Source organism: Diorhabda carinulata, chromosome 1, assembly GCF_026250575.1.
Source record: "Diorhabda carinulata isolate Delta chromosome 1, icDioCari1.1, whole genome shotgun sequence".
In the NCBI taxonomy this organism is placed as follows: Eukaryota; Metazoa; Arthropoda; class Insecta; order Coleoptera; family Chrysomelidae; genus Diorhabda; species Diorhabda carinulata.
In genome coordinates this window covers 32,926,674-32,950,229 of record NC_079460.1, presented here as the reverse complement: position 1 = coordinate 32,950,229, position 23,556 = coordinate 32,926,674, and the positions used below count along the sequence as shown (strand labels likewise).

Genomic DNA, 23,556 nt, shown 5'->3' with positions numbered 1-23,556 from the left:
TCGATTTGATTATATTAATACCACGAAAGCTTAAGAAGAATTGGAAGCTGTCGGCTATATGGTCCAATTATTTGTAAATAACTACATATAGTTGTCCCCTTTTATTTGGATATAAAAATGTCACAATTAGAATCACTGCCATACAAAGATGTTCCAAATATAACTCAGTTGTTGAATTCTCACGAAATAATCAAGTACAATATAATAAGTCTAAGAAATAAAAATACTACGGTATTAAGAAAATTTGGATTCTCATCATCATCATTTTCATAATAATGCATCATGAATTTGAACTTTGAACTTTGTATCGGTGCAGTTTTTCTTTTCTAAAAAACTTGAGTGTAGGTGGTATTCCCTGTGATCTTTCTCCTTCTGGATTGTTCATTTGTGCGTTCTTAACTAGTCAACTGTCTTTCATTATTTTATATATGTTCGTTCCAGATTTTTTTCTGTGCCTCACACACCTTCCTATGTACTGTATTCCAGTTTGCAGTTTAATATCTTCATTCCGTATTTCGTCCTGTTGAGTTTTGTCTCGTTTACTTATTAGTATTTTAATTTCGACTGTTCTCATTGTCTGTAGTGTCCCACTCCTGTCTGGTCGGTCTTGAATTCTTGTTTCTGCTACTGCGTATGTAATGATAGCTCTTATAGTCGTAATATATCTTGATTTTACTTACAGGCATCCCGAAATTATAGTTTGCTGTTTTTCAAAGGAGAAAACAATCACTTTCGAGGCTAATGCTGCGACGAATATTGAATTACATCTCCTATAAAGGATGTCCATCGACCTTTTTGTCGATACCAACAACCCTGTAACCACTGACTTGGTTCGACGTTATTACGTCTTATAGTGGTATAACAAACTCTCGTTCGGAGTAGACTCCGAACTGAAGACAGAATCGGAGAGCGCTGTTATTTGGTTCATGTAGTTAAAAATCTTCACGAACTATTAGTCAATTAAAATTTAATCTTAATCCACATATTTATTTCAAGTCACGCCAACTACGGTTAAATTTTAATTAACTAATGGAAGTTGGAAGGGAAAATTGGGCCGGATAGTGTTCATCGGGGAATATTTAACCTAATAGTAGCGCTCTTCGATTCTGTCTTCAGTTTGGAGTCTACTCCGAACGAGAGGTTATTATACCACTCTGATGAGACGTAATAACGTCGAAACTAGTCATGGTTAAAACTGTCTCCTTACAGGTGCCAACCATTAAAGATGTTGATATAGACAAAACAAAAAAGTTGATGGACATCACGTTCTTCATATGGAATGTAATTCAATATTCGTTGCGGCGTTAACCAAGAAAGTAGTTTTTGCTCATTTGAAGAATGGCAAACTAAAATCTCTAATTATGAAAATTCGAAATAACATAAAAAGTAGCAAGTGGATATACATATATATAATCAATATTTCTATCAACGTCAATTTTAATATTGAATTTTGAATTCTATGAGTTTAAAAATTTTTACAAGCTTTAATAATATAAAAAATCAGCGGAAATCTTAATTAATTATTTCCCAGACAATGAATACATAAGAATTCTAAAGCTCGGAAAATATATTGAAGTTAGTCCTTTTGGTGTTTCCTTGCCACTTTCCAATAAAAAACCGCTCATAATATAGCTGGCAAAGACTTCTTTACAATTCACATATTCAATATATAATATATAATCCACGTAGTGAAAGTGTTGTCAAACTTTGAAAAGTCACTCTTTCATTAAACCAATCTCGTATAATCAGAGAAAAATTATTATTAGAGCCGTCTCTATAATAGAATAAAAAGCTCAAAGCTCATCATCATCGTCAATTAAAAGGTGAGATTCAAATTAAATCATAATGATATTGTTTTCTCTATTGGAAAATGTTATTTGTATATCATGCTACCCACATCGAAATTTCCCCTACGCCTGTGCTGGCGTCGTTGTTGACGTCCTAGTCGTCTCGGCGCAGTCGTCCTACGATCGCAGTTGTTAAGTGTCTGTGTATGTATATTCTTAATAAAAATTATCTAAGCAATTACGTAGTACATTGTTAAAAAATCAAAACGATATAATGTGTGACTCGAATTGGTAAGTAGAGTGAATACAAACACAATAATCATGATTTTTATTATTAGAAAATTATTTGGTATTGAATAATACGTACATATAATAATTTACTTTTGTGTTTATTTTTGGATAAGGAATCTAAGTAGTGGTATAATAACCAACTATAACGATAGTAGCGTAATGTGAAAGATAAGCATTGAATATTTCGCAACTATGGCTATTCTTTCAGACATTATATATATATATATATATATATATATATATATATATATAAAATAATAAATAAATAAATATATATAATATATTTATATATATATATAATAGTAAATAAAGTAAAAAAGATAATTAAGATAGTAAACTATAGAAAATAGTTTTATTCAATAATTAGGTGGCATTTGGTGTTTATAAAACAATTACTACATTGAAAAGATATACTAACAATATAACTAGGACAAACCTAACATTTAATACGCTTATTTGAAGAACACAGTGAACAACGGTTTATTTGAAAATGCAATTTCGACATATTTTAATAATGAACAGCTACAAACATCTTTCAAAATAAAATAACGAATTATAAACATCCTATAAAATCTTTGTGAAGACACAAGGTGTAAACCTATGAAATTAATATTAAATTATTATTGTAGCATCAATCATTGAACACGTCATTTTCAAAACTTCTTTCCCTTTCGGTAGTCTTCATGTTCATATATATTTAAAAAAAAAAATCGAGAAACCAAGAGGAAGTATTAGTGAATTTTCATAATTATATTCAGTCAAATCTATTGAATCTTACACACTATTTCCAAATTTGAAATATATTTTATACATTTTATATTTCCAAAGGCTTTCTTGTTATTTGGTATCTTTTTAACAAGAGCCCAAAGTTTGGAAAAAGTAGCAGCTTTTGACCAAATGTGTGTTTGCTGCTTGAATTACTGTATATCTCAATTATTACGTATAAGCCAGTTTATTGTATAGTGCAATGCACATCTTTTTATAGAAGCTCAGGAGTAAAAATCAATGAGGTTGAGATCTAGACCTCCAAAGAAATAAGGAAATGAGGCTGCTACTCGTTGAACGAGTTTTAAACGGTTGTACGAAAAGGACAAAATTAGCTACTTCTAAGGGTATCCTCAGTTTGCATTTGAAATATCTTCATCATTGGGATCCTCTCTTGGTCTGCTATTATTTTGTTCCTAGAATAAGTAGTACAATCTATGATCTACCTTTTTTTCTTATTGTTATTTAATTTTCATAAAATATTCAAAATATATTTTGGAAAGTTCTTATTTTGTTAGAATATCAAAAAAATATTATTTCAGCTTCAAGATTATGTGAAGAAGAACACAAAAATGGATGGGTTTTTACGAGTAGATAACGCTAATCTCCCATCATCACCAACAAATTCTTTTTTAGCTGATGAAGTTGCTTCGATATGTCCACTGATAACCCCCTCACCGCCAACAAATGATCTAATTCATCCTCTACCGGAGCTGGAATCGAACTTTTCCATCGGACTTGAATTGGCAAATAAATTACATAAAGTTAAAGGTAATTGTCAATTGTTAATAATATGTAAATCGTAATTTCGATATCATATAAGTACAGACACATATAAAACTTTTTTGCGTATAAGGTGCTTCAATTTGGCCTAATAAGACATACAACACAAGATTTGTTTAAAAAATTAGTGTAACTAAAAATTTAATAATTAATATTTTAAATAAAATACAGTTCAAAAATACTGAGAAGCACGCTTTTAGAAACTAAAGAATGAATTATAGTTTAAATTCTTGGTGGGTCACTCAGTAGGTGACTGAAATATGAATATGGTACGTGTCTCTAGGATGCTTCTAGCGCGTACCTAACCAATAGATTTAGTTTCAATTTCATTTTCAGGTTGTCCGAATTTTTTTCCGTTACCGAAAGTAGCCTCAAACGCTAATCTCGAAATTTAAGACTCGATGTCATGTTATAATTTTTACTAGTTTCATTTAGAGTTCAAAAATGGTAGAGAAAGCTCCCCACGGTTTTATAATAGTTTCATCAATACTATATCTAACTCTAAATGCATGTTTCTCTGTGTTATTAAACTGTATTTTATTTTATGCTTTTTAGTTCACTTTGCTATTTTAAACCCGTCTGTAATATGTACAGATGTGTTGATAATTGCAGCTTGGTTTTTTAAATATGGGATTGCAGACTTACATAGCACGCACACTTACTAGGACTTTCTTTGTTGCTCTCATGCAAAGTACACAAAAACAAATTTTTGATTCCTGACGAATCTAATCGAAACAATCAGATATCTTGATCCAATTATTGCACGTGCCTACTAGATTATAATTTAGAAATATTGAGTAGTATTTAATTATGCATGGTCGGACGAAAATCCCCACGCAACAGTCGAAAGCAATTTTCAACATCGGTTTTCTGTGTGGTGTGGTATGGTTGACAGTTATTTAATTGGCCCTTTCATTTTGGAGAATCGTCTCACAGGAGACAACTACCCAAATTTTTTACAAAATGAATTACAAGGCCTACTAGGGGATGTTCCTGTAAATATTAGAATGCAGATGTACTATCAGCACGATTGAGCTCCTGCACATAACGCTCGTCAGGTCAAGCAACATTTGGACGAACGTTTTCTAGAGCGTTGGATTGGTCATGGAGGTCCCATTAATTGGCCTGCAAGATCTCCAGACCTCACACCACTAGATTTTTGTTTATGAGGCTGGATGAGAAATGAAGTCTACAAAATAAAAGTGGACACACGGGGTGCACTAATTAGACGAATTGAGAATACTGCAGCCCATATTAAAGAAGAAAGAAATGAATCAATTGGGAGAGCAACAAACGCTCTTCGTAGACGAAGCAGAAAATGTTTAGAAGTCAATGGCGGCATTTTTGAACATTTAATGAAAGAACGCTATGATTAAGAACATTTTTATGTGATAATTTGTTTATTTGTTAATGAAAACAAATGAAAATCGGATAAGAGCATATGAGTTTTTATACATTATTTTCACGTGTATAATACACTCCTAGAGTTTGGTGCGCCCCTCCCGACTTACCCTGTATATATACATATATATATATATATATATATATATATATATATATATATATATATATATATATATATATATATATATATATATATATATATATATATGGCAGTTCAAAAGAACCTATTAAATACCCACATATTACACCACACCAAATTTTAACCTTAAACTCGTGCTGAAAATGTGTTTTCCTCATAGCATGTTGATTTTCAGAATCCCACAAATGATTATTTTTATAATTAAATATTCCTCGTCTGGTAAATGTTGCCTCATCAGTAAAAAGAATTATATCCAGAAAATCTGGGTTAACATTTTGTTTATCTTGGGCAAATGGGCAAATTGTAGACGCTTAGGTAAATTTTGAGGTAATAAATTCTGAACAGGAATGTAATCATATGGATGCAATTTTTCCCTCTTCAGTATTCTAAAAATAGATGATTGGCTTATACCTGTTTGCAGACTTAATCGGCGAGTACTTGAAAAGAAAACGAAAAATTAAACCACGGCTTAATTCACGAATGTGATTTTGATATTAAGAGATCTTTACGAAAGCGGATCATAAAGTTTATTGAAGTAAATGGTGGGCATTTTGAGCATTTGCTTTGAAGTTTTTTATTTTTGCTTAGAAATTTGTTATTGTTTCATATTTGAAGAATAATAAAATTTTTTTATGAAAAAATTAAAATTTATTGTACTTTTTAGAAGCAAATAAATCGATAACCAATTGAGTTACACGAATCAAAGAAGAGTAACTTTTTTTGTAGAATTTAACGCTTTTTAATGTTTTTTTCTTATTTTAAATTGTAAGTTTAGCCCAAAAAAAGTTTACTTTGATTTAATTAACACAAACAAGTGTAACTAGCGCCCTCTATTAGCAATGTTAAATTAGAGTGCAAATTATGATTCCTGTGATAATGTCAAAAAACGTAAAATTGTCAATTTTTTTCCAAAGAGAAATTGTGAAAACAAAAAATTATTGCGAAAATCAAAATTTAAATTTAAACTTTGAACACCCCGTATCTCGGAAACTAGCAATATTTGTATAAGGCATGTTGAGCAGAACCATCATATTTTGAGGTCTAGAATCTACATTTCCGAGATTGGACATTCTTAATCACCCTGTATATATAAATTTCTTCAATTTCTTATTTCTTAGACCTTTTGATATATTAATACATCTAAATGATCTTGATTTTAGGTCTCTTCTGTTTCAAAATTAGTTTTTTTTGATAGTTTTTAAAAGAAAGATAAATTTTAACGTTTCGACTTTTCTTCAAGTCTTTATCAAAATTTGATATTGACACTGACAATTTGCTTATTTATATTGATCTATAGATCACCTTCATCATGAATATCAAAATAAGGATAAAATCAACTTACAACTTTCCTTGGTTTCCATATCTCAAATATATTAAATTTATTAGAATTTACAAAATATAGCTATAAATTTTACTTGAATTATATAGATCTTTTTTATCATTTATAGCTTTTTCGTTCTTATGAATGAAAACTTTTTCTAAAAATTCTCTTTTTTGTGTATTTTTCCTTACCATATGTACAGGGACTTTCCCAACAATTATCCAATTATTTCAATAAATATGATATTAGTATAAGTCATAAAGGACATAATACATTATCCAAATATTTTACTAAATTAAAATCTAAAACACCAAAAAACAAAAGAAGTAATATTATATATCAAGTGCCTTGTACTAATTGTGACGCTGTCTATATAGGGCAGACTTCTCAATATTTAGAAAATATACTAAAAGTCATCAACACCATAAAAAAAATAAAACTGCGTTAACGAACCATCAAATATCAATAAAATATAAATTCGATTATAAAGATTCAAAAAATTCTTGGAACGGAAGCTAATACACGAAATAGAGAGTTTTTTAGAAATGGTTCATATTCATAAAAAGGGAAAAGCTATAAATGATAAAATAAAACTACAAATAATTTGATTGATTAAGTACTGCTACGTCGAATTTTATCTTCCAAGAAGTATTAAAAAAAGACTAATATTAAAACAGAAGAAACCTAAAATCAAGAACATTTAGATATATATATATATATATATATATATATATATATATATATATATATATATATATATATGTATGTATGTATGTTCTACTTCTATGTGTGTGGTTAAATTAAATATCAAATTTTTATTGTCATATATTATTTAAGGAGTTGGCGCTTCAGACGAAGATAAAGTGGAGTCGGCATCTTCCAGTTCTTCAGCTTTGGCAGAATCGCAGCTACTTAATCACAGAAATATTTATCATGTTCATGATGACAAAGATGAAGAAAAAGAGGAACGGGTATGTGGGTTATATTCAGAGAATATAGAAGAATCATAATGTGGAATAACTGAAACAATAACCGCAACATAGAGTCGCCAGTGACCCATTTTCTAAATCACTTTTCTCATGAGGTTAAAAATAATGAAACCATTTCAGTGAAGCTTTTAGGTATTCATATATTCAACTAATCTTTTATATAAAGATAAACGATAAAATGAAATACAATTATTTATGAACGATACAATGCAAATTTTAGATTAAAAATGAGGATTGAACATCATTAAGTTTCACAGAAATATCACATCGATGCTCTTTGCACATATTTCTTCAATAATGATCACAAACGGGACGTTCTCTTTTATTTCGAGATCGTGGGCACAAGTCATAACGATGTGAGCGGTTTGGAGGTTGTTGCGCCAGAACATCCTCAGACAGAAATCCAAGGTAGTCGCGAAATTTAATTTTTACGTTGATTTTATAGTTTTCTCTCCATATAACTCTACTAAAGCATCAGCTAAGTTTTTTTTACGAATTTAATTCGAATATCATCATTGTTGTGTGAGAAATTGATGCCGTACAAAAGAATTGATTTCAGCCGCGTCTATCATACCTTAAAAAATTCTTAATGACCATCTTCGTGTTTTCGTAACAACTATTTTTGAATAAATCATTTTTTTTTCCATTCTCTCCTACATCGGTTCGATGTTTTTGACCTCCTCGTTATTTATTATCTCGTCTTGTATAGGTGGTATATCCATGGCTTCACTACCTCCAGCGTCCCAAGTGTTTGCTATCTCCTCCTCTAGTTCTTTCCATGTCATTTTTTCAGGTACTAAATCGTTGGCTAGAGTAGCGTCTTTATCATCCACTGTATTTTCCTTCTTTGTTCCTGTATAACAATACCACAGTTACTTGTCACTTAGGGGACGTGTTAGTTCATATAACAATCGTTTTTTCTTTTCTTTTTTTTTGTCATCTATTTGCGTATAATTTTAATAATTAGACTAGTGAAAAACTAAGTAGTAGTTTGAGCTTACCATAAAAGAAGTATTATATAAACCACAATGTGGAGTCAAAATTGACCACCTAACCAATATCTGAAGCAAGGATTACTTTAACCGAAAGAATTTGTGCTCACCTCACACTGTTAACAAATACTAAAGCTTTATGGATGCACCCAGCCCTATAACTTAAATCACTACGGCTAGGTCATGGGCGACCCTATGTTGTGGTTCAAGGGTTACGGTATATTCTATCATTTAAAATTTGCTTTGGATTTCAACTTTACTATATACTAAGTTTGACATAAAACCAATCCTCAAATAACAACATAAAGAAGCTATACCATTATCTTAACATATAGCTATATCAAATAATTATTGAAATGAAATTAATTTATTCCAAATATAGGAGCGTAATGAATCAAATTATAGAAAATCCAAGGTCTAAATTTATTCGGAATCGGTCTTTTCCAAAAGAGAATCTATTAGTTTTTTATCATTCCTGGTTTGCATTTGTCTGATATTCCATATTAAAGCACAATTATTTAAATGTAGACATAATATGGAAAATTTTACTATTCTTTCTCCAATGAGAGAAGAAGTGGTTCTGGAATATTTTTCCAATATATTATTACTGATTCTAGAGTCTTTCTGAAATAGTAACTCTTTTTTTTCTTTCAGGAAGATCTAGGGAAAAGTCAGACATTACAATTGACTTTTCGAAATCCACCAGATAATTACTTTTTCATGTCATGGAACTGGCCTCTAATTAGAAAAATATCAACGTGGATATTACTTTCAGGTCTTGTAGCTATGGTGGCATTGGTAATAGCTATGATATCAACATTACCAAAGACTTGTAATCCTCCCACATTTTGGTATCAGGGAAATTTGTTATATGAAATATTTCCTGCTAGCTTCTATGGTGGTAAGAAAAATATGGAAGGTGATTTCAAGGGCATAGCCCTAAAAGCCGATTATTTAACATATCTTGGTGTCAGAGGTGTAAGGCTCAATTCTATATTCAATAATCCTAACTATCCCGATGATTTTGACAATGTTACAAGTCTTATCGATATAGCACCTGTTCTTGGAAATCTTAGCGAATTTAATATTATGGTGAAGCTACTGAAAGCAAAAAATATTTCCGTTATTCTTGATTTACCACTCTATCCTTATATAAAAAGATTAATTCATAAGCCACCAAAATCAAGAAAAAATGAAACCTTCTCTGGATCAACAATAGAGTTTTTAAGAAAAGAGAGGAGTGAAGATTTAGATGTAATTGAAGATGCTATTTTGCACTGGATAGCTAACGGCGTTGAGGGATTTTATTTAAAAGGACTCGAAAAATTACAGGATGATCCAAATTTGGTTGAATCAATTCAACGCTGGAAACAAATTCTTGGAGAAGACAGGGTCCTAATAGTTAATAACAATTTTATATCGTCTATGAAAGCACCTCAATTGAATTTCATTCTAAACAACGTGGATTTGGTGGATATTAAATTAGATTTATCAGATGGCGCAAACTCAGTTAACAAGCAGATCAGGTCCATACAAAACGGTACATTATTTTCTAAAGCCAGTATGCCTTGGATACAATGGTCTCTTGCAGATGTATATTCGTCTCGTATATCGAATTCACTTCCATACGGCAATGGTACTTTGGGAGCCACTCTTTTGCAATTGATGTTACCTGGTACGCCATCTATCTTTTACGGAGACGAAATAGGATTGCAAGATATTTCAGATCCAAAAGGAGAAAGACAAGATATCAAGCACCTTCATCAATTGACAATGATGCCTTGGCAAAATGAAAAGCTTACAGTTATTCCTTGGATTCATGGTGATGATCAAGTAATTGGGAGGTATGACCAAACAAAACTTATCAATAAAACAATGAATGTTCGAATGAAATCTCCCTCAATATACATGAATTCAATAAAGAAAGAAGATGCAAATAAGGCAAATATCGAAATTAAGTATTCAAAAGATAATTTATTAGTTCTACAGAGATGGTATCCCAGAAGAAAAGCTTACGTCTTAGTGTCAAATTTGGGGGATAAAAAATTATCAACTGATCTTTCTACTCTATTATATAGTGGTGAAATTGTTGTTGGACCTCGTACTGATTCTAAGCTAGGCTCTATTGTATTCACAAATGTATCATTGTGGCCTGGAGAATCGGTAATAGCTGAACTTTATTGACTATTTATTTGCATTTTTGATATATTTAATAAAGCTGTATAAATATTTTTCATTTAGTTTTTCAACTAATTCCAGAATATAATGCGAGATTGAATAAAATTATTATAAATTGACTTTTTGTCAGTCATAATACATCATCATTGCACATTTCTCATAAATGGTTACTAATTTTCATGTAGTACTGAGGTTTTTTTTATTAATTAGCGTATATTGATTTTATTTTATATTATGATTTTGGACTAAAAGAAACAACAATTTAAATTTAAAATTTTTTATTTATTACATTATTTTTAAAATGATGGCAGCACCATACACTTGAAAGCATTCCTTGTAATTTGGAATCGGTAAAATAAATAAACAAAATATTGAACAATATTAAAAATATCATTAATCAGAATATTATAAAATTTGAGCAAGTGTATACAGTATCGCTAAAAACTTCACATACTTTCATGCAAAATACAGTATTAACCTTTATGTACAGAGGGACCTAAAAGGCTCCAACCTTGTGGCTATTATCAAATTAAATAAGATTATGAAATTTGATTTCCAACATCGATTCAGTTGAAAGTAATTCAATTAAAAAATTCAATAAGTAGATACTAGATTATCAGTTTTTATTTAATTACATTCTTAAGCTCTATGTACATTTTTTAGAAAAATGTATGTTTTTAACAAAAACTAGTGAGTTTGAGAATTGTTCATTAAGTTTATTAATTTAGTTACTTTCAAGTTACAATTTGCACTAAAGCAATTTTACCTTTTAATAATGTTAATTATTACAAACTTGGAAATCGTATGAAATAAATGCAATAAATAATCTTCAACGTTTTATTAGGAGAAAATTCATATAATAATAAAACTGGCTTGTATAATAATTACAGTTCTTAATTTAAACTGGATTTAAAGTGAAGTTATTACTATTAACTCGATTCATACTTTAATTATTCTACTTTCTGTCATCCACGAATTTCTGATTTATGAATAACGTATGAGGTTATGATATGCGCTAAACGCTAGGCAGTTAACAACTTACTAATTTTTGTTAATAAAAAAATAAACTTTAGTCAAACTTTCTATGTTGCAAATCATCCTCAATAGGCGAAGATGTGTCGGAAAATCAACTTTCACACCAGTGCAGCCACAACATTGGTTCTTTCCCTAAAAATATTGCAATGATGGCACCCTGAGTAAAACAAAATGATTTCTACCTTACCACTGGAATGTAAAAAGTTTAGAACGCACACTTACGAATGAGACTGCATTGTCTTGTGTTTTACACGTAAGTCGGTTAAGACGTAATTATTAGGAGTGGCTCGAGGAATCTCCGGTAATTTATCGCCAGGATTCCTGTGATGGACTGGCGTTTTTCTTGTTTGTTGTTTAATTTTACCACCAGATATTCCCAAAACCGGATATTTAGACCGAGATGTTGAACTTAAAGATTGTCGCGAAATTACTTCACTTGGGTGCTTAGGCATTACAAAAGCTTTAGTTTGCTTTAAGAGCGACCTATCATTGCACAATGCTGATATTAATGGCAAGTCCATTTTCTTGCTTTTTTCTCTAAGTGTACGGATATCCAAAGCCGACGCCCTATCGAGATTAGTCCCATTCAAAAGCTTTTCACTTACGCTTTTATTAGACTCAGTCTGCGGACCGTTTGATACGTCTATCAAAGAAGAGGGCTTTTCCGGAATAGGAGGTGGAGGAGGGGGTGGGGGCATTCTTCTGAACTTTGGAGGCTGCTTAATATCTAAGGAATTTAAAATATTATCATCAGATCTGGTTCTCATAAATTTTCCAGGTCTATTTGGCGGTAGTGGAGGAGGAGGTGGATGATCTAGACTTCCTGTTGAAGATATACTGGGTGCTCCATAAACAGGTAACTGAACATACGTATCTGAAAGATTCTGGCTAGAAGCATATCGGTTTAGATATGGCGTACTTCTGTAGAAGATAGGCTGCTGAGCTAATGCCGCTAGAAGAGATCCTTGTTTTGCTTCTAAATATTCTTGTTTGCTAATTGCTGGTTCCTTTAACGGAAATACGACAAAGTCAACATCGCTGTACATTTGTTGTTGATACTGCTCTATTTGGGATCTAGACAATTGACTGGTATATACAGTAGTAAGTGCTGTAGGAGGAGGTGGTGGTGGCTGTCTTGGGGCAGGCGGTGGAGGTGGAGGTAAGAAAGTACATGGAACCAAAACATTTGCTTTACTTGCTGCTACGTCCAAATAGTTATTTGGTGAAACAATTGTATTTTTCGTTGACGGTATTGCCCTTGGAATTTTAGGAGGAATAGGTGGTACTAAGCTCGGTGAAGAATAACTTGGCGATGAACTTACACTTACGGCACTTGCATGGGCTGTGAGTACACTTGGCGATCTAGTTGTAATGAACCGTGCACCGGCTTCTTCGAATGGATAAACTGGTGGTGGAACCGGTGTAGAATTTTCGGGATAAGGTGGTGGACTTCGCAATAATCTTTCTGGTAAAAGGATATTATCATCAAATTCCGTTACCGATAATTTAGGTATTTGCGCTCCATATGGCGGAGGCGGAGGTCTAAACCTCTGTTCCGCGCTGTCAATTCTCTTAGGCGGAATTGGTGCATATCCTTGATAAGAAGAAGGTAAAGTAACATAGTCTGAATCGGAATCTAAAGTATGACTAACACTTTTGCACGACGGATATCGACCAACTATTAAATCTGATAATTCCTCAGCAGAGAGAAGTGTTTGTTTTGTATCGGTGGGATCGCTGCCGTCTCCGTGGAATGACCCAGAGTTACTCACGTTTGAATTTGTTCTGTCCCTAAAGTGTCCATCAACGTGATCCTCCGGGGTTGAAAACTGTTCACTATTTACGCTATACTGTTCACTAGGAGCAGTGTAATGATCGCTGGAACTAACAGTGTATTGTTCACTTGACGTTAAAGTGTAAACTCCACTAGTGTGACTGCTAGGTGCTGGTCCAGAATTATATACTGTTTCCGTTGTATCCAATTCTATGCATGTTGCATCACTGACAGAGGAATTTTGAGCCGTATGTGAATATCCCAATTCTAAACTGCTAGTTGTTGAAGACCGTCGTCCTTTAGCTTCTGTAATAATAAAGTTTTTATCAAAATATACGATTAACTGTGATTGAAATTTTGAAGAAGAAGAAAAAGCAAAGACTCACACAGTACGCTTTCCCTTTTGGTCAGTCAATTAGAGATTTGTGAGAATTTCTCAGATATAATACAATGAAAGATCTTTTATGTCTTGAGCTCCATTTATAACTCACTCATAAAAATAGAGCTCTATTTTTATAACTCATTCATAGCATACACTTCATTAAAGCAGTGTCATCTTTGAATTTTTCAATGAGTTAACTTAGCTGCTAGATGTTTTACTGTTTGATCACAAATTGAATAAACAGAAAATAAATCCAAGAATTCCTACCTTGATATGCGAACGAGGTACTTCGATAGAAAAACTAAAACTCTTATATGCATGATAACTATCCTATTAAATGAGATACTTACTTGTTTGAACAGGCGTTACGACAACAGTACTGCATGATGAACTGCATTGTGATCCTGCACATTTTCCACTTGTGGTTTTTGTGGAACTCTCACTTAATGTCGGTTTTGCTTCTTCTTCTTCTTCTTTGAGAGTAAGAGTTGCCAATGCTGCAGTAGCTGACGCCGCAGAAGTTCGACTGCTAGCAGGCGCGCTGTCCAGCAGGTGCGCTAGAGCCAAACTTTCTGTAGAAGGTGCTGGTGGACTAGTAATCATAATTTCGAGTTCGTCTTCGGAATGTACTCGATCGCTTACAATACCTGACGTGGTATTGGACGAAGTTGAGCTGATTACCGATACACGTTGATCGCAATCCCATCTTTGTCTTTCTTCTTCCTCCCGTTTTGCCTCATTTAAACGTGGTGCCACAGCCATACTAAACTGATGAGCAGCTTTGCATAAGGATAAAAGTAATCGGCTTTTCTCGTCGCTGCTAGTATATAATGTTAATTTTTCGTGGCCAGTACGTATCTCAAATTTCTTTCGTTCGAAACTCAATTTTCCTATACTACTCCATAAAAATATAGAGGGAGGATTGTTTTCCGGGCATACTTTCAATCCACGAGGACACACCGCTAATAATAAAGAACCCGGAGCTGGTTCCGATTTGGAAGCCTTCAACCTAAAAAATGAAATATTGTAAATAAAAAGCAACTCTATCTCTTGGCAAGTGAACATTGGAATTTTTTGTTGTCATAATCCAAAATAGTCACGTCTAACCTTGTAAAAAATCCGTTTCATACTTAACAGAACAGAGTTCCAAAATATCAAAATTTTTATGTGAGTATATGAGCGCAGTTGTAATATTCAAAGAACCTATTACGTTATTTGTTTACATCAGCGTTTCTCAAAGTGTGCTCCGCGAATGATGCGGAAGGGCACCGCAAGTGGCTCCTACCAGTGAAGTGTAAAAAATCCATCAAAAATTTTATTTAAGGTGACAACAGTGGTTATGCCAACTGTCGCCGCCCCACAACAGTTCGCCTGATAGCGTTGCGGTTGCGAGAATTGTCGATCACAAGGGTCAATCGCTGGCTTTATCATTATATAGTAGACGACAATCGCCCTCAATGTGTTCTATGTAATAAAATTTTATCGAACTTTTTTGAACGAAAGTGAGAACAATTATTAAAGTCAAAAATATTCATGCGCCACGCATCGCAGACTGTTAATGAAAATGCAACTGAGGCATCCTATATTGTTTCATACAAAATTGCAATGGCTGGTGAAGCCATAGAAGACCAACCAGAGAAGCTCATAAAGCCGTGTGCAATTGAAATGGTGAAATGTATGTATGATGAAAAGAGGTGTCAAAGATTCCACTTTCAAATGATACAGTGGCTCGCCGTATTAGAGACTTGTCAGATTTTGTGAAAACGGAGTTATTTTCCCGTCTTAAAAGTCGTGATTTTGCTCTACAAATGGACGAGTCCATTGATGTAGCGGGGCTGGTAGTATTGCTTGTATTTGTATGGTATGAGTTCGAGCGTTCTATAGAGGAGGATCTTTTAATTTGTGACGCGTTAGAAAGTAACACTACTGGGGCTGAAATTTTTAACCTGGTTAACAAGTATTTTATTAAAAAATATATTTCATGGGACAACTGTATTAATGTTTGCACTGATGAGGCAGAAGCTATGGTTGGAAAAACTGCCGGTGCCGTTTCAAGGATTAAAAATATAGCTAAAAATTGCAGCAGTAGTCACTGTATAATTCATCGTCAGGCATTAGCCATTAAAAATATGCTAGTTAAAAACTGTCGTCGAAGAGTCTGTTCGAATAATAAACTTATAAAGTCTCGACCGTTAAACATGAGACTGTTTAAAATCTTGTGCGATGATATGGGAAGCCTTCATACTTCTCTACTACTTCACTCAGAAGTTCGATGGCTATCTCAGGGTGAAATACTACTTTGATTGTTTGAGTTACGAGCTGAAGTTCACGCTTTTCTTTTGGAACATCCTTTTGATTTACAAAGCAGATTAATTGATAAACACTTTCCTTATAAATGAGAAGCCTCCAACTTTACGCTTTCAAGAATACGAAAAACTTATAGAATTGACTTCCGATTCTTCACTAAAACTAAAGTTGGAGAATCAACCAGTTGCAGAGTTTTGGTGCAGCCTTAAAGAGGAGTATCCAGAGTTGACAAAAAAAGCGATTTCCGTTCTTTTACCATTTGTAAGCACATACCTTTGCGAAACAGAATTTTCTTCATACATTTTTACCGAAAGAAAGTACTGCAACTGCTTGGATGCCGAACCAGATATTAGGTTACAGCTATCTTCAATAAAGCCAAATATTAAAGAAATTTGTAAAAATAAAATACAATATCATTCATCACATTAGTCTTGTTATATACACACTAAAAATAAAAATATGCATTTTTAACTTGGTTTTATTATTTTAATTTTACTACTACTTATTTTTACATTTCTTCAACTAAATACCATACGGGGCTCGGTCATATTTGATTAGACTATATAGGGGGGGCTTCGCCATCAAAAAAGTTTGAGAAACGCTGGTCTAAATGATAAAATGTTTCTTCACAACCCAGTTAGAAAACTAGACAGAATCTTGAGGTGAACGAAACTGTGGTTTTGCGTTTCGTAGCTACACAAGGTACATTGTATGTAACTTGAATGAACCTATTGAAAGACCTGAGCAAAAGTGGCACTAAGAAAAAACAAAGTAGTATAATTGGAAAGAAAAATTAAAAAAGAATAGCAACTATTGTAGTGTATAAGAACCATATAACCTTAACTTTAATAAAATCTCACCTGAATACATGAGCATTGACTGGTTCTTGAAGTTGACAAGCTTCTGCTATGAATCTCGACCTCGCCTCATTCTTTGAGAGCCCTCTGTGCGTTCTGTGTGCAGCCTCAATGACTCTGAGTGCCGCTGGACCTCGCATATTCGGAGATACGTAGTCTTCGGGTCGAAATGTCGTAGTTTCGCTGTAATCTCCCAAATCAGCCTGTAGTGAGAGACCTGCCAAATGGGTGGCGTGATCGCCTGCGGCTCCAGATGATGCGTTGAGCCGCAACTGAAGGTAGTAATGATGTCTTGTGGTCTCATCTCGAAGCAACAAGGGGCTGTCGACGTAGAATTGGACCCGAAAATAGAAAGCCAAGGCTGGTCGACCATTGGCATCGAGACCGTGGCTATGAGAGGAACGCCAACTCTTCGGAGCATATTTGGAAAGCTTGCTATCTGGTTCAGCAAATAGGTATTCTCCGTCTATAATAAACAATGCAACAATTCATTAACTATTTTCGAATAAAAAAGAAACACATATTCATACATTTCTGGCAAAATTGAGTAGAATAGCAATTTGCCTATTTTGACTAAAATATTGAGAATATGGACTCCAGAAATGTGGTGTAGTGATTTCAAATATAAAATAAAATAAGGATATATTTATTGAATACAGAAAAGATTATGTTCCAAAAGAGGTTGAGGCAAATATCTCAGGCTAGTGAAAATTGTATCTAAGTTAACCGTGTTAACCGAATCTGGGTTTTTATAAAAACATTCAATTCAATAATGTAATATTTTTCTTATTTATTTACACTCTTTCTATTCGAGGGGTGAATTTATAAACACTGTCTCTTACGTTCTCAACTTATTTAAACACTATACACTACACTCCTAGAAAATAAAGAAACAAAATAAATAAATAAAAAAATCTTCCTAGGAATTAGTTCAAAAGAAACAATGTAAACAAATTGCCTACTATGATAAAAACATAAAAAACAAACATCAAATGAATTCCGGGTATATCAGACGTGCCAGGCATTCGCCCAATTTGAAAATTCCACTACAACCAGTTCCAGGATCTTAATCGCGGACTTGTTCGTAACAATATTGTATACATGTTAGTTACAGAAACTCAGAAATCGAAAAATACAGTACAAAATCATTTTTTTGAAACTAAGTAAATTGAATTTAGTAACGTGTGTTGTCTTCTTAAGCTCTAATCACATCACTTAACTTTGAAACTAGTCACAAAAGTAATAACAAACAAAATTAACGCAATTACATCTTTGTCGGAAGAACAACAAGGCTTTAGATCCGGAAGGTCATGCGTGGACGCTATATTCATATTAAGACAAGTAGTTGAGAAATCCATAGAATATAACCAGCATATTTGTGTTTCATAAAACTTCAGAAAGCGTTTTACCGCATTCAACTTCAAAATGTTATACACCTTCTATATAATCCCGATAAATATAGTTCAGACCATCGAGAACATCTATTCCCATAACCTGGTCCTAGCCAGAATTAATAGCAAATTGACAAATGCTGTACCTGTAAATAGTGGCATCAACAAGATGACTCATTAAGCCCCCTTTTATTCAATGGACGAAGTTATAAAAAAAAGTACGACAGGGCAAAGTGTACCAGATGGGTGACACACAACCTAAAATACTTGCCAAAATGCCATACTGTTCTCTGAATCCGAGGACCTATATGCTGCAAAATAGAAATTGAAGGTCATGTAATACAACAGGTAGTAAAATTTAGATATTTAGGAATAGACATAACGAGCTATGAAGTTGTCGAGAATGAGGTGCGACAGCAGGTCGTCAAAACAAATAAAGTAGCAGGATACCTCCACAGCACTATTTAGAAAAATAAACATCTTACAAAAGAAACAAAAAGCAGAATATATAAAACAACAATTAGACCTATAATGACATACACAGCAGAGACAAGACCCGATACAACTAAGACAAAAATACTACTAGAGACAACGTAAATAAAAGTACTCAGGAAAATAACAGGGAAAACACTTTTAGACAGAAAAAGAAGTGAAAATATAAGAAATTCGTGCAAGATAGAAAATGTTATTGACTGGGTACTAAAACGAAAACAAGAATGGAATAGTCACATTAGCAGAATGACAAGCGAGTATTGGTCGATCGAGAAAGAGATGGTGTAACAATCTGGATCTAGGAGACTGAAACCTAAGAAGAAACATTTTTTAAACCTACCATACAAGAAGGAAGAAGAAAATTAAAATCTTTGATCTAGAAAAGTATTTATTATTCAATGTTTAAAACTCAAAATTTACAACAGTTGTATAATACAGTTATTAGTTTTTAAATTTTTCTCTTCTCTTATTAATGCAATTTTGAATAATTGAAAATATTTCAAGTATGTAATAAAAATGAAACTACGACATGAGACAAGGTCGTCAAGATAATGTACTTATAAAAGATGTTTTCGCACATTTATTGTCTCTACTTACAAATAACAGGCATAATGTGATGGAAATTACGACATAGCATGTACTATGTATTGCTAAATTTCCAAACTCAGATCATGTCGCACGTCCATCTGCGTATATGTCCACAGATAGAAATTATAACACATTTCTAATACTATAAGGGTGAGGAAATCGGTATTGTGAGAATCTATATAATAATATATATTATATTGAGTCATTTAGGGTTATATTCATAATATCATGTGATTTGATCAATCTTGAAAAAAGTACTAGGAGCAATTCAATTTTTCAAGCAAAAGCAACATATTCCTACAAATATAAACAAAATTACCTATGGAAATACACTAGGATTTACTAAAAAGATCAGGTGAAGGAAAATCTAAATAGCTTGGAATGCAGTTAAAATATTGTATATGATGAATCACACTATTTGACATTAGGTTCGTTCCAACCCGTCAAAGAACCGTCCTTGGTTCGGTGACGAGTCTGCGCAATAGAGATTACGTGTTCCAATAGGGCAGTTACCGTTAGACGAACGATCCTGTTTTGTGTTCCAACCGTCTTGTGCATCGTTCATGAACCGTTTACGGGACAGTCTTTTCGATACTTGCCTGATAACAAGTACTGTTACAAAAACAGTGTATAGCCGGAGACCGCGCAAAAAAGTCATTTAAACGCTTACAATAATCGTTCCAAGAACAGTTCAGATTAGGAAGTTGGAATAAACCTAGAGTGCATTATACATACTTGGCCATAATAAAAGGAAAAATAAAAAACAAAAATCAAGCATCAACAAGGTAATAGGATTTACCACAGAAGGCGGAAAGATTAGCTTTTCAATAGTGTCCCAATCAATCAACTTAGAGGCAATAGCGAGCATTGTAGGACTCAAAGAAAGAAAACTACAAAAATAGGCAATATGTTAATTCAAACTTTCATAGATTCATGTTGACCTAACTCTTATTACGCACTGTATTATTATCTGAAACAACTGAAAAATAGTGACACTATTTTGAAATTATTCGTAGGCATAAGACCTGATGTGTTATTTAAAAAAAATCTATTTCAATCTAATAATCGTTTGATCTTTTGAGACACCTCAAAAAATTTTGTAAAAATAATATTTGTCGTTCTATTTTACGTAAACTATGAAACAAGTTTTTACCTTGTTGATTTTTCTCTTATTTTGGGTAGCAAACAAATTTTGTTTTCCGTGTTTTTCTATATACACCTAATTTTAGTTTCAACATTGCAAATATACATTATATAAGTGACAACATGTTTTTAACTTACACCAACTAATACAATATTATTACTACTTACATGTATCTCATATCTTAATCCCCTTTTAATACTACATCACTGAATAAATTGAACTAATTAATACATTTTTTAACGAATAGACCTTCAGAAAGTATACAAAACTAGTCCACAAAATCTACCTTCAGGTAAAAGTATTTAAATGTTCCAGCTCTGCATTTCATTCGAAATTTTAAATGACCTGGAGGGTCCACATTCCTGTAGATTTTAGCCCCACACCTGTGTAAAATTTAAATTAAAAAATACATTAAAATTCCATTTCCCGCAATTTTGGCTCCAAGCTGACAGACTCCAGTAAGCGTGGATTCAGTAAATGCGTTTCTCTACGTGGCGACTTGATTCTTAAAAGTTTACAATCGATTCAACGTTGCCACCTTGTCAATAATTTCTCACATTAGATTTTAAATACTAACAGTTTATATTAGAACATAAGGTAGCTCGCAATTTGAAGTTGCAATTTTTACGTTTGGATGATAGTTGAAACAGCTGAAATTTGTTATTTGTTAGTACTCATATTTCTGTGTATTCATTCACAGTGAGAATGCAGCAGGAGAAAGAACAACAAAGCTCATTATAACTACGATCTGCTTTGTAGGAAAATACTTCTAATCTAATCGATTACAAAAAAAAACTGCCATTTTCAAATATACTATGCTATACTATTAACATATTACACAATGTTTATTCATATCACCGTACAACTCATTCATTCAAACATTTTCAAGAAACGACTTCAGTAACCTCGAACATACTAAATTTATGAATATTTACTCTATCGCACATACCACAAAATACATTTATGAAATCTACTTATTTTTCATATACTTAATTTTACTTCACACTGCTTCTAATATCATATTTATATCAATCAGTCTCCGAACTGTTTCTTTGATAGAAGTACTAACAATATGTTGTCTCTATTGTTTTAATTATTCTTGAAATCATTTAGCTTTATCAGATATGGCAACAACTTTAAAGCTCTCTAATAACAAGCCATATATGTAATACTTCTATATGGACAGTTTCTACAAGTGGAAGCTGTTCCGACTAAGAAAGACAGAATAATAACGCTTTTTCTATCCTCCGAGGTTCCAGGTCGATTCTGCGCATTCTCAAGCATGCGCAACCTCAACGAGGTATCTGGAACGAGAGAGAAAATAGTATATTATCAGCACTTTAATAGTGGAACATTACTTCCCATTTCAACTTTTCATCTTTCTCCTTTCTCTAATTCTCGAAATGGATTTTACACGTTACTCTGGCAGATAATCCTTTTTTTCATAATCCCTTATTTTCTCAGTTGACATTATCGAATGGTTTTTAATTTCATTAAATTTCTTATTCACATAGTATTATTATTGTTTCCTTAATCCTTAGTTAACAAAATTAAGTCATCTTTGAGCACATTTTAGTCTTCCTTAGATATATGCATTATTAAAATTCAATAAAATCTTATATTTGGCTATATTTTCTGGTGTATTAAATAAAAAATAGAAAATCGGCAACAAAGCGTCGATCTTAAATCGAAGGAGGCTGGTAAAATAGAGGAATGCAGCAGCGTCGAACCGCATTCCGACCAGCCGCCACGTCAGTACGCCATCGTCATGCCCCCCCGAGTCAATAACATTGCATACTCGAGACTTTTATCAATTGCTGATGGTGTAGTCAACAACACAAATCGTTGATTTTTTGAGCCAAGATTCTTTAACATTCTGCAATTTAGCTATGTGCTGGTTCTACTACCACGAAGATGTTATAATTGCATTATAAGAATTGAAATTTGTTTACTCTGTTCTTCGCAGTATGACTGACGCGGTATATTTCATAATACCACTATTACATATTTCCTTTCTTGGAAGATTATTATTATTTAAAAAAATCTCAAATTAGGACAAAAATATGCAAACGTGTAAGTTTTATTTCTTTGGTTCTGATTTCCTAAGAGTAGTAATTCATCAAAGGCTGGAAATGGCTGTTTAAACGTTCAAATTGTTTTTGAATATGAAATTAATATATTAGAGAAAGATTTCAGTAGTCTGAAATATTAAAAAATATATATTATCACTTATTACACAGTTCCAGTAATAATTATGATACTGTTGATACATATTTCTTGAATATTAGAAATGGTTTATACACATAAAAATGGAAAGTATGTTGAATGATGAGAAATATCTGAAGAATGTATTTCTATTAATAAATTATCTATACCTATTCAACAATTGTAGACACAAAAGTATTCGAACAATTGAAAGGATTGTATTTTGATTTGCAGTATATCGGAGACGTCTATATTTAATATTTTTATAACCGCAGAAATTGAATTGAAAAATCAATGTATTTGTAAAAATATTCCTGTACAGCATTTTCGATGAATGTTGGCGCGATATTATCATTTTGAAATGAAATTTATAATAGATAAAATATTCAAAGATAATAGGACCCAAAGAGTCACAAGGAAAAGGCGATAAATTTCAAATAAATAGATTTGCTTAACTTAAAAAGTACGACAAACAAATATAAAATATTATAAATCGTCCTTATTATCACTTAACCCAACAAACAGATTGATATTATAATTCTATGAGCTTTGTGAAGGCCGACAAATATGCAGTTGTTAATTGATAAGCAAGAGACCCTAAACGAAGTAGTGAACAGAATATAGATTGATTATTGTATTTTAAAAAGTCGTTATAATGATTTGAATTTGACAAATAAGTGAATGTCGTTGAAACAAATAATGTTAAAAAAAGGAATAGTTATTTCAATAACC

General features: G+C 32.6%; 2 protein-coding genes across 2 annotated transcripts in view; one reads left to right on the top strand and one right to left on the bottom strand.

The window, feature by feature from the left end:
- The first annotated feature begins 1,929 nt into the window (after positions 1-1,929).
- LOC130902112 (4F2 cell-surface antigen heavy chain-like) lies at positions 1,930-10,707 on the top strand. Its single transcript, XM_057813953.1, has 4 exons — positions 1,930-2,078; positions 3,386-3,614; positions 7,328-7,461; positions 9,126-10,707. Exons 2-4 carry the CDS (start codon positions 3,416-3,418, stop codon positions 10,653-10,655), a joined length of 1,863 nt encoding a protein of 620 aa, XP_057669936.1. The 5' UTR covers positions 1,930-2,078; positions 3,386-3,415; the 3' UTR covers positions 10,656-10,707.
- Positions 10,708-10,910: 203 nt separating this feature from the next.
- Positions 10,911-23,556, bottom strand: part of LOC130902104 (protein expanded) — an 81,335-nt gene continuing 68,689 nt past the window's right edge. Inside the window, exons 3-5 of the mRNA XM_057813941.1 lie at positions 17,008-17,470; positions 14,191-14,849; positions 10,911-13,764 (exon numbers count right to left, since the gene is read on the bottom strand). Coding sequence (XP_057669924.1) covers positions 11,903-13,764; positions 14,191-14,849; positions 17,008-17,470 — 2,984 coding nt within the window. The 3' untranslated portion in view covers positions 10,911-11,902. The remainder of the gene's footprint in view (positions 13,765-14,190; positions 14,850-17,007; positions 17,471-23,556) is intronic.

Excerpts from the sequence above, each read along its gene's own strand:
- LOC130902112 (XM_057813953.1), top strand. The coding sequence starts at position 3,416 with ATGGATGGGTTTTTACGAGTAGATAACGCTAATCTCCCATCATCACCA. Across the intron at positions 3,615-7,327 it reads TAAATTACATAAAGTTAAAG|GAGTTGGCGCTTCAGACGAA; the intron begins GTAATTGTCAAT and ends ATATTATTTAAG. Across the intron at positions 7,462-9,125 it reads ATGAAGAAAAAGAGGAACGG|GAAGATCTAGGGAAAAGTCA; the intron begins GTATGTGGGTTA and ends TTTTTCTTTCAG.